The sequence below is a fragment of the Triturus cristatus genome, chromosome 3_1, assembly GCF_964204655.1.
Source record: "Triturus cristatus chromosome 3_1, aTriCri1.1, whole genome shotgun sequence".
Lineage (NCBI taxonomy): Eukaryota > Metazoa > Chordata > Amphibia > Caudata > Salamandridae > Triturus > Triturus cristatus.
This window is the reverse complement of record NC_140583.1, coordinates 360,620,491-360,632,114: the sequence shown is the minus strand read 5'-3', so window position 1 is coordinate 360,632,114 and position 11,624 is coordinate 360,620,491. Positions and strand designations below refer to the sequence as shown.

Genomic DNA, 11,624 nt, shown 5'->3' with positions numbered 1-11,624 from the left:
CATCCCAACTTACCTGTACAACTGTAGGTTTCCTAGATCGGCCTACTGGCCTGAGCCTGCAGCCTTTTTGCAACTTCGAGATTCTCCATTTGTTTGCATTGGGCATCTGATGTCTTGTTGGCACTCTGCACCCAGCCACCCCAGAGCCGCTGAGGGTTTAAGTTTGGTGCTGCCTTGTGCCTCCCCCCTTCCTTTGCTTACCTTAACCCTCAGAAACTGGGTTACCAAACCATTCTATTTACCTGTAAGTAGTACCACTTCGATTGCCCTTTTTCTCCATTGGGAGCAGATCCAGAGTTTGACCTCTGCACCCGGCTCCCTAAGTGACGCTGGTGGTGCAGTTTTATCACTTACCTGAACCTTGCCTGGTACGGATTCTTCAACCAAATTGTTTACTTACCTGCATATTGCTGAGGGTGTTTCCTCCCATAGGATAACATTGTACTGATTGAAAAATGCAGTGTCATCTTTTCACATTGAAGAACAGTGATATTGCAAAACGTATTTTAATGCAACATAGTATCTTCAAAGTATCTTTGGACCTATAAAATAAATATACTAAGTAATATTTTTAAAAACCATTGGCCTCAGATTTAGTCAATGAGTGTGTGTAATCATTTCTCGTCTGCGTGTGTATGACAAATGGTTAGCACTGCCCTCTGACAAGCCTAACTGCTCGCCCACACTCACACAAAAGAGAGCATTAGTATTATCTACTTTAACCTCTGTAAATCCTCTGGCGATCCACTGGACTCTGTGCACACTATTTCAGAGATGAAATTGTCTGGGTTCCAACAATGTTTTTCTTGAAGTCTATAATCGCTTAGGTGTCGGACGTATAGATGGGTTTAATTCTCATTTCAAGGTAGATCCTATAGAGGTTAGTTCTCATTTCATTTTGGACGCGGGCATAACTAGGGCCAATTCATGAATAGTGTAATGCATACTTGCTTGCTTTACCAGAGATTCCCTTTTTAACTACCTCAGTGTAAGTAAAGTCATCTTCACATAGGTGCCCTGCAGATGACTGCAAATAGGAAAGAGTGCTAAAAACTGCAGTCACTGCTCTACCGGACACTTTGCTATAATTGCGCAATAGGTCAGACAAGTCTAAAGCAGACACAGCTCCTTGAGGTAAACTTTGATATTAGGCAACAAGAGCATCTCCGCACACAATAACTAAATGATGCTGCCTGTGAATTAACACACAAAATTCCTGACGGCAACAATGCAGAGATGTCGGACACAATAAACATGATCCTGGGACCAGCTAGAGAAAAACCCATCACTGATCCAGTCACATACAAAGTAACTGGAGGATCGTGATATGCTCCAACATCTGAATTTATAAGATAGTTGCTGTTTAATGTGAAGGGGTTTTTGCTCTCCTGAACAGCTCCTATGTGATGGAAGTTCAAAAGAGGAGCAGTGGAAAGGGGGATGCTGTGATAAAGTGAAGTTATAGGTTTACACTCAGTTTAGTTTCCTAGATTTTGAACAGCTTGGGGTATTCTCATGCCACAGAGTTTGCCACAAATTGAGAATTCCTTTTCAATACGGAATTTGGTGTATATTACCACTGTACTGTCCCTTTATCCTAGTTTAAGATTATGTGCAGAAGTTAACTCTGTTTGAATCTAGTTTCCTTTTGGATAACATTAGGCAGGTTTTGAACGCACAGCAATGTTTTAGCAAGAATTAAACAGCACTAGCAGTCAACACTTAAAAATGGCCTGTTTCTTTAGGTAAAAAAAGGTGAAGGTTAAACATTATGTTAATCCTGCTTATTTACACATGAAATATAATCAAATGGGTGTCATTTGGGTTGAAATCTGTACCTGAAAGAGAAATGTAGCAATGTTTGACACTTATCTGTATGAAGAGTGAAAAATATGTATTCTACTTGCTTGCTAATTACCATGGTTACACATTTGATCTATATTACAGAAACAAGGTGGAGTATTTCATACTACAATACTGAAGACAAGATTATTGGTGGAGTACATATGCAGTATATCGATATATTAACACTACTAAAATCATCATATTCTTATTAGCACTACTAAAATCATCATACTATTCTTAAGAGCTACACTGCAGTGTTTTTTGCCTTTATAAGGGAAACATTACAAAACAGTCTAAATATGTAATGTAAAGAGAGCACAAGAACTTCAGTTTTGTTGCAAATATTTACTCAAAAAGAAGTAATTACTTACAGGGGTTTTAAAACATTTAACATTCATCAAAATCTAATTAACTGACATGAGTCCGATCAACAGTCTATGGGATTTAATGTTTTCAATGACGTTTGTTGGTACTTTAAGGCAAGCTACTTTTATTTACAAAACATAGTCCTATTTGCTAACCACATGACAAAAACTAAAGAATCGCTCAAAGTCTATGTACATAACCGACCTTAACTGAAAAGTATGTTAACAATTCCCCATATTCTTTAAATTTCTTGCAATAATTAGCAAGAAGTTGCTATAAAAATGGCAGTTGCCAATGTGTTTCCAGTTCTACTGATTTAGATTACCTACATTAAAACCATACTTTGGTTTAATTAAGGGACTGTGTGCATGGGGTCTACCACTAACAAGGACCATTAAATCTTTAACAGCCTAAATCTATAGCATTTTGAGCATTACGTTGTAGTGTACAGTATAGGATTAGGATATCGGGCCTTCTGCACAGCTTGCAAACCAACAAAACCCACAAATGTATTTGTCTGCATATATGTATTACTTATTACTGTAATTTCACTTTCACTGAAAGTTTAAAGATAAGCTTGCAGCTTTGTAGGATGACACCTGTATAGAAAGGTGTATAGATTTTTAAACAGTTGACATGCTTTGACATACAGGAATATAACTTTACCCCCAAAGTAAGCGTACACTGTGTAAAGTGGCTTTGAACCAACAAGCTGCCACCACACGAGGCATCCTCCCTTACTGATAAAATAATACAGAATGTTTTTTGATACCTTGAACCAACCGGTTACAAATTGATGTACTATGTAGTTAGAACCTTTTAAGCTATTTGAAGCATCATGAACACTACCTCAACGGAGGTATACTTTCAATATAGTATAGACATTTTTCAAATGAAAAGTCTATTGTTCGACTAAAAAACTTCAAATACTTCTTATCGTTGCCAATGTCACCAAGGATACATCATTTGATGCTAATTTTCATGAAAGGAGTTGCAATCAAATACTACCTTGAAAAAAAGTATTATTTTATTCTCTGCAATAATGTCAAACTATAAAAAGGTGAACTTGTGTAAATGTTGTAACATGGAAAATTCAGCTCTTCTGTGTGCTACCACTACATCAGTATCAATCAAAATACTCGGGACAAAGGTCAACATATGTTAATACTATATCTTTTAGCAACTTAAATGAAAAAGGCTGATATTTCAGCTTTTCTTATTGGCCTGTTTCAGACTTAAATTTGTCTCTATTTTGCTAGGACTACATTCTAAAGGAATGTCATCTGTCTGCTCAGAAAAGTGTCCGGCTTCCTTTGTGGAAGGAGAAATACCGCCTTTCTGAAGAATCTCAGTTGCTTCATATTCTAGCATTTCTGATGGTGTCAGAGGCTCCAAATGAATACTGCCTTGATCGCTGATATCAGAACAGACAGATTCAGGTTCATCCTTTCTCAAAAACTGCTCAAAAATAGCAACACCTGATGCAGGTTTTACGCTTGCTTTGTCATCTGCTTCTTCACTGAATTCAGCTTCCTTGTTTTCTTTAATCTGATCAATTGCCAAAGTATTCTCCATTTTTAGAGGCATCTTCACAATACTTTTATCACAAACGTATTTTGTTGATTTAACAACTAGGGCTTCAGTCTGTTCAGCACCGTCACTGGTCAGTGTTTTCTCAGAGGTCTGTTCCTTTGAGCTTGCTTTCTGGAGCTCTTCAATAGGGTCAGTCTCATTCTTTAATGGTGATTTGCTATTTCCATTCTCTTCAACAGTGTTTTTAGCAATTTCAGGATCATTGCATTTCTTTCTCTTTTCCAGTAATGCGTCATTCTCCTCTTTACTAAAAAACAATAAAAAAATAAATAAAAACAATCAATGTCAAACAATATAACCAAATTTAAATAAAAAATATGCTACAATTGGTAAGCATCCTGGCCAAGTGAACTTCTATTTATCAACGGAAAAAAATGGTGACACAATAAATACTCTTTGGGAGATGTGCAAGTTTAACAAACCACTGGGTAAAGTTTTCTCTGGTTGTTGCACATAATTTCCAGCACTTTTGTGTCTTTGGAGTTTCCACAGCAGTCAGACTGGATCTGGAATTACTTTTTATCAATATACCAATATACACTAGGGAGTGCTGTTATGATGCTATCTGCTATAGGTTATCCTCGGAAGCAACGTTGGTTTCCTAAAGGGACTACCGTGCCATTGACTTTGGGTGTGTCCAATTCCCTAGCACTAGAGCTTTTCATAAAGCTCTAAAGTAGAACCAGAAAGAGTTACCAAGTAATTATTCACTTGCTCAGAAGCTGGTAGGTCAATGAGAAATCTGCAAGAAAATCCAGTATTCCTAAAGAACAAGTTACTTACCTTCGGGAAAAATGTATCTGGTAAAGACATATGTTAGTTGTATATTCCTTACCTTAGAATTCATCCAGAGGGCCATCCTGGATCCCTAGATTTTTTCTTTGGCAGTACCGCTGTGCAGCTTTAAGTGACATCGTCGGCGCCGGGATAACATAGCGGGACCTACATAGATGCTGCCCATGCACGCCGACGTCAGTTCCTAACACGAAATTTCATGACAGAAGTGCAGAGCCATGAAAGATTGATGATTGGTGCGTCAAAACTAGGTCCCTGTGAGGGAGTTCCTATCCCTTGAAATCAGTTGGCAGAGCACTGAAAATGGGTGGAGCGGTAAGGAATTTACAACCAACATATGTCGACCTTAGGAAGGAATGTTTGGTCCAAAGACGCCACTTTATCAAGATAGACAGATAAAAAATTGGACTTAAAAGATAAAGCCTGCAGCTCAGTCACTCTGCGAGCAGGGGGGATGGCAACAACGAAGGCAGTTTTGAGAGTCAGAGACCTGAGGGGGAGAGTTATGAAGAGGCTTGACTGGAGCACACAAGAAAAGTGAGAACCAGATTTAGGTACCGTTGGGGCATTACAAAAGGAGATGGAGGAACAGATGAGTAAGGCCCTGAAATAATCTATTGATAGGAGATTTGAATAAAGGCTGATATGGCAGCCGAAGAAAAGCAGAGATGGCTGCATGATATCCTTGAGGAGTGCCCAAAGCAGAAGCCTGCTGGGCCAAAGAAAGTATATACAAGTGAACCCCCGAAAGAGGGGCAGAAAGGGGATCAACAGCCTTTGCAAACTTGTTCCATCGACAGGTGTACACCATCTTAGTGGAGGGATGCCTGGCTACCAAGCAGACATTACCGTTTTCGGGTGGAAGGTCAAAAGCTGTCAACTGTCGCTGCTCAATCTCCACGCAAGGATGAAGAGACTGGACAGGTTCGGGTAAAGAACTCTCCCCTGCTTCTGCGACAGGAAATCCTCCCGAATGGGCAGTCTGATCGGAGGATCGATGGCCATGCTCAGGAGCTCTGGATACCAAACTCTTTGCGCCCATTCCGGGGCCACAAGAATGACTTGGATCCGGTTGTGCTTGATCTTCTTCAGCACTCGGAGCAGAAGTGGTACAGGTGGAAAGGCATACAAGAGGCCGCAGTTCCACTCGCGAAAAAGACGTCGCCAAGCGAGTGCATTGGAAACTCCAACGTGCAGAACTGCTGACAATGCATGTTCTCTATGGTGGCGAAAAGATCTAATCAAGGCTCTCCCCACAGCTGAAAGAGACCTTGCACCATCTATAAGTGAAAATGCCATTCATGATCAACCAGGCACCGACGGCTGAGATCGCCCACTTTGGCGTTCAGAGAACCTGCCAGGTGTTGAACCACCAGGGTCATGCCCTGATGTTCCAGCCATATCCACAGGCGAAGAGCCTCCTGACAAAGGGTCCACAACCCCACCCCGGCCTGTTTGTAGCAGTACCACATGGCGGTTGTGTTGTCTGTGAACACCTGCACTGCCTTCCCCTTGAGGGAGGGGAGGAATGCCTTCAGTGCAAAGCGAATAGCCCTGAGCTCCAACAAGTTCATATGGAGCCTGGCCTCTACTGGAAATCAGACTCCTCCGATCACCGCCTATCCCAGGTGGCTGCCCCATCCAAGGAGTGATGCATCGGTCACGACCGTGAGGACTAGTTGGGGAAGGGACAGGGATCGGTCTCTGACACAATCCTGGTTAGTTAACCACCACTGCAGTTGCTGCATAGTTCCCTTCGAGATCTGGACGTAGTCGAAAGATTCCACTGATGCTGCGCCCAGTGGAACTTCAGGTCCCACTGCAGAGCCCGCATATGTCATCTTGCATGATCCACCAGCAGGATACATGAGGCTATGAGTCACAGCAGCTTCAGGGTCATTCTCACCCAAATCTGTGATAGAGGCTAAAACATTGGTATCATAACCCGAATATTCCGGACTCGCTGTTCGGGAGGACAGGCCCGAAACTGCACTGTGTCCAGAACAGCCCCAATGAAAAGGAGCGACTGAGAGGGAGTCAGGTGTGACTTCTGCATGTTGATAGTGAACCCCAGCAAATGCAGGAGGTCTGCTGTAGACTCGAGGTGGGAGGAGACAGCCTGGGGAGAGCCCGCCTTCAACAGCCAGTCGTCGAGGTAGGGAAAGACTGGAACCCTTGATCTGCGCCGATGAACGGCAACCGCCATCCCTTTCTTGAACACCCAAGGGGTGCTGGTAAGGCCAAAAGGGAGCACAGCGAACTGAAATACTTGTGGCCTACCGTGAACCGTAGGTAGCTTCTGTGGGCTGGCAGGACGGGAATATGGAAATAGGCATCCTGCAAGTCCAACGCCACCATCCAGTCTCCTGGGTTGAGTGCAGACAGAACTTGGGCTAGGGTGAGCATTTTGAGTTGAGGGCCCCGCTGGTCTAAGATAGGACGCATGCCTTTGTCCTTCTTGGGTACCAGAAAGTAGCAGGAATAGCAATCACGACCTACTTCTGCCACAGAGACACTTTCTACAGCTCCCTTGGCCAAGAATGACGATACTTCTTGGCAGAGAAGTGCCAAATGATCCTCTGAAGTGATCATACGAATGTGGCATGTTGCTGCGACTCCAGTCAATGTGCTAAGGGTTGTGGGAAGGTGGGCACCTTTTTTCACATCCTCTGGCCCAGTCCTAAGATTCAGAGATACTGGGAGGGGGTGTCTCGGGAAATGGTAGCAGTGGTGGGTATGCAGGTTCCAGTTGAGGCGTGATGGCAATTGCTGGGTGTGACAGGGGAATTAACCTGGCCCAAGCATACTAAAACATGGCTGGTGCTGGCATCTGGAGTTGCAAAGAGGAATATAGCGAGAGCGTGGGGTGTGGCTGAGCCGTCAAGGGTGGGGGTCTAAAAACTAGACCTAGACTAGTGTCAGCAGGCAAATAAAATGGTTTATACAAGTAGAGGATGCCCCAAAACATGGGAGAAAGTCTGGACCCTGTGGGAAAAATATAGAAGTTAATAAACACTGGAGCTGGGGAATTGTTAAAAATGGAAGGGATTACTGCTTAAGATGATTGGCTACGAATCGTGAGATCTAATTGTTTGCAATGGTACGGCTCTTTAAACTAACAGGATGCCATATTTCAGCCTATATTGACAATGTATACTAAGCAAATGGTTAATAAAAAGAATTTAAAGAAAAAGAATGCGGCATGGAGGGAGGAATAATCTCGAAGGGGAGGGAGTAGCTCTTTCGGACTATTTACTGAGCCCACTTGTCCGATGTGATGGATTGCCAGTGAAGTTGTGATGGCGGATCCTGCCTCCAACTGGCTGGTGATGGGCCTGAAAGGTCTGACTAGGAGGGTTTGGAGGCTGCTGCTGGGGGTGGGGGGTGAGGAGCCCACTGGCTCCCTGACCCCCGAGGATGCTGGGTACCACATCCGCGGCCAAGCATAGGTATGGCAGCTTGTGTAACTCAGTGGCTAGGCTGGAGAGGAAGTGGTTGGGCGTCCCTTCCGTAGCCACAATAGGCAGACTGACAAAAGGCAGACTGAGGTGGACGAGAGGTAGCCACGATGCCTAAGGATCTGGCCGTAGCTCGAGAATCCTTGAAGTGCTCATGCGCCGAGTCTGCCTTGATGCCAGAAAGCAGAGCAGCTTGGACATCCCCCGAAAAGCCAGACGTCCTCAACCGGAGGTAGCGCTGAAGGGCTACCGACTTGGCAATCGTTCTGCCCAGTGAATCAGTGGTATCCAGTCCACAGTGAATCATGAATTTTGCTGCGTCCCTCCCATCTGCCACGGCCTGCGAGAGAACGGCCCGGGCCTCCTCCGGGCACTGAGGCAGCACTTGCGCAACCGTATCCCAGATTGTATGGGAATATTAGCCACCACAGCATAGGACGCTCCCTCCTCAGTAGCCACAGTAGGGGGAGAAAGCATGCCCAGGTCTGGTGAAGTGTCCAGACCACTGGCATCACCCAATTCCTCTCTCCAGTCCAGTTCTTCCAGCTGGTCTGCCAAAGGGTCCTGCGACCCCTCCCAGTTCTCATCACCACCTTCAGGGCGATAGGGAACACCTGGGATGAACAAGAGAACAAAAGTACTCTTCAGCGTCGGATACGACGTCGGTCCGGGTCCATCTCAGGGATGAGGATGGCGTCGGCCGGGGGCACCGCCGACGCTGGGGCATCGTCGCCAGGTATGGTCAAGTAAGGTCGACGGCGTCGATCCGGATCCAGGCCTGGACCCACGTGGGCCCTTAAGTGCCGGAGCAGCCGGTATCGAAGGCCAGGGTCCCCAACCGACTCCGCGGGGCCCAAAGGCGCTCCAGTGGAGTCGGGCTGCCCAAAGATACGGTGGAGGTCTCCGTAGAATGTACAAAGCTGGGCAGGGGATGCCCTGGCTCACGGAAAGGGTGGGGCAGAGGGGGAGGAGGGGGAGCACGGAGTCGTCCCTGAATCAGGCATGGGAGACAGAGCTCTAGAGTGAAGACGCTCCGGATTCCGCGTCGCGTCAGCCGATCGATGGGGAGAAGGCGAAGATAGACAGTGCTTCTTCGCCTTCTTCTTGTGCTTAGACTTACCAGAGGAGTGCAAAGACTTGGACAAGGTGTGGTGCCTCCGTGAACGGTCTCGAGACCTTCCCCTCGAGCGAGACCAGGAGGGACAAGGAGCCGACTGCTGGGACCGCTCCCGCAAAGACTTCGGATTCATGGCCAGGCAGTCGGTGCACGACTTCGGGTCACACTCCAGACACCAAATGCACATGAGGTGTGGGTCCGTCAGAGACATCAGTTTGTGACAGACCTCTCAGGGCTTGAAGCCGGACAGACGATGGAAAAACCCTCGCGCACCAGGAGTCGATGACTCGAAAAAAAGTAAATCAAAGTTTATTCAAAAAATGACTTAAGGGGTAAGCTTTCTCACTAGCCTGGCGGGGAAAAAGAAAAGAACTGATGTCAGCGCGCAGTGGTGGAGTCTAAGTAGGCACTGCAACGTCATCCCGACGACCACAACGCTGCCGTCGGATGCGGAGTTGATAGACGCCACCTACAGACGCGCAGGGGTACTGCTAAGAGAAAAGATTCTTTGGACCCACTCTGACGCCTGGGGGCGATTCTAAGGTAAGGAATCTATAACTGTCTCTTTCAGGTAAAGAACTCGACATAAGTCGAAAAAGACTAACAGGTAAGGGGTAGACCTCTCCGGATCTGCGCTTCGGCTGGCGCGGAAAAAGAAAGAACCGACGTCAGCGTGCATGGGTGGCGTCCATGTAGGTCCTGCGACGTCATCCCGGCATCCACGAAGTCGGATGCAGAGCCGACTGATGCCACCTAACGAGGCGCAGAAGTTACTGTTGAAGAAAAAATCTCTAGATCCAGACTGACACCTGGGAGAAATTCTATATTAAGGAATCTACAACTAAAGGTCTCTATCAGATAAATTAAGTAACTGGTACACCTGGATCATGCTTCATGCATAGAATCTAAATCTTTGTACAGCTGCCAGTGCCACACATTTCAGAAAACAGTTTTGTGAATCTTTAAGCTACTAACCAAGTCATTTTGTAACTTTATAGGTGCTCTATTTGGGGAACGCTTTAAGTAATGATTAGAGTGATACATCGCAGAAGTATGAAACTGAGTTGCTTCCTGAGTGCGCAAAGGTAGCTGCCTTCACTTTCATATACTGAATTCCAATGCTGTCAGGGGACAACAGTGAGCAAGCATACAGATGTGTTTAATCAGAACATGATGTCTCACTGCTTTCCCTTTCTATACTACAGTAAATCTAACCTCAACTTCTTTATTTTATTGGATTGAGTCTTTCTAGGCCTCCGCTTTCTCAGATAGATGCTTTGTAGAACAAGTTACCTACCTTGGATAACGCCTTATCTGGTAGAGACTTGCTGCAAATTCCTTACATTGTAATATTGGTCGCAGCTTTGACTCCGGTACAGTGAGCACGCAAACCCTCAGGGTGTGCTTTTGGCCAATGCGTACAGGTTTGATGCATATAACTATCCTGCGAAAGATGGTGCGCTTCTGCACCACCTTCCCTTACTCTGCTCTGACATACCACACAAACAGCCGACTGTCCATCCAGAACTCAGGAGTACGATTAAGGTACGACGACAATGCTCTTTTTGGGTCCCGTCGGTGGAATCGCTTCTCTTATTTGGAAGCATGAGGCGGAGCACAAAAGGTAGGCAGCGTGATGGAGTGGCTTACATAGAAGGGATCTTCTGTAAGAAGGATGCTCTAGTTTGAAGAACCAGTTTTTCAGGGTAGAAGGTAAGGTATGAAGGATGCACAGAGTGCGCCTGTAGCTCACTGACCCTGCGGGAAGACGTGATCACTCTCTGTACCTAATACGGAGCCACAAGAATGACTTGGGTCTGGTAGTTCTTGATCTTCTCTGGGCAGGAGTAGTATTGGCAGAAAGGCTCAGAGGAGGCTGAAACATCAATCAAAATTAAAAGCGTCTTGGAGCGAGAGCTGCCTGGAAACTCCATCATCCAAAACTGCTGACATTGCAAGTTCTCGGCAGAGGCAAACAGTTCTACCCACTCTAGGAAGAGATCTTGCGCCACCTCCGGATGGAGACACAATTCTTGATCTGGACCGTGTCAGGTTCCACTGAGTCACAAGCAGGATGCAGGAGGTGATGAGGCCCAACAGCCTCAGTGTCAATCTCACCAAAATCAGGGGCAGAGGCTGAAACATTGGTATTATAGCCTGGATACCATAGACTTGTTGCTCGAGAGGATAGGCCCAAAACTGCACTGTGTCCAGAACAGCTCCAAAGAAAGGAAGAATCAGAGAGGGATTCAGGTGTGACTTTGGTACGTTGCGAGTGAACCCCAGTGAATGCAGAAGGCCTGCCGTAGTCTGGAGGTTGGAGACTACTGTCTGTGGCGAGCCCATCTTCAACAGCCAATTGTCGAAGTGGGGAGAATAATGGAACCCCTGCAACCACTGCCATCACCCAGGTGAACAACTGAGGAGTGCTGGTAAGAACGAAGGGGAGC

General features: G+C 45.8%; 1 protein-coding gene across 11 annotated transcripts in view; it reads right to left on the bottom strand.

Moving 5' to 3' along the window:
- Positions 1–2,175: 2,175 nt before the first annotated feature.
- ZNF280D (zinc finger protein 280D) overlaps positions 2,176–11,624 on the bottom strand; it is an 896,727-nt gene continuing 887,278 nt past the window's right edge. For 10 of the 11 annotated variants that reach the window (XM_085644120.1, XM_085644117.1, XM_085644119.1 and 7 more), the window contains one exon: positions 2,176–4,051. In XM_085644120.1, coding sequence (XP_085500246.1) covers positions 4,049–4,051 — 3 coding nt within the window. In that variant the 3' untranslated portion in view covers positions 2,176–4,048. The remainder of the gene's footprint in view (positions 4,052–11,624) is intronic. The other variant, XM_085644125.1, reaches the window with a different exon arrangement.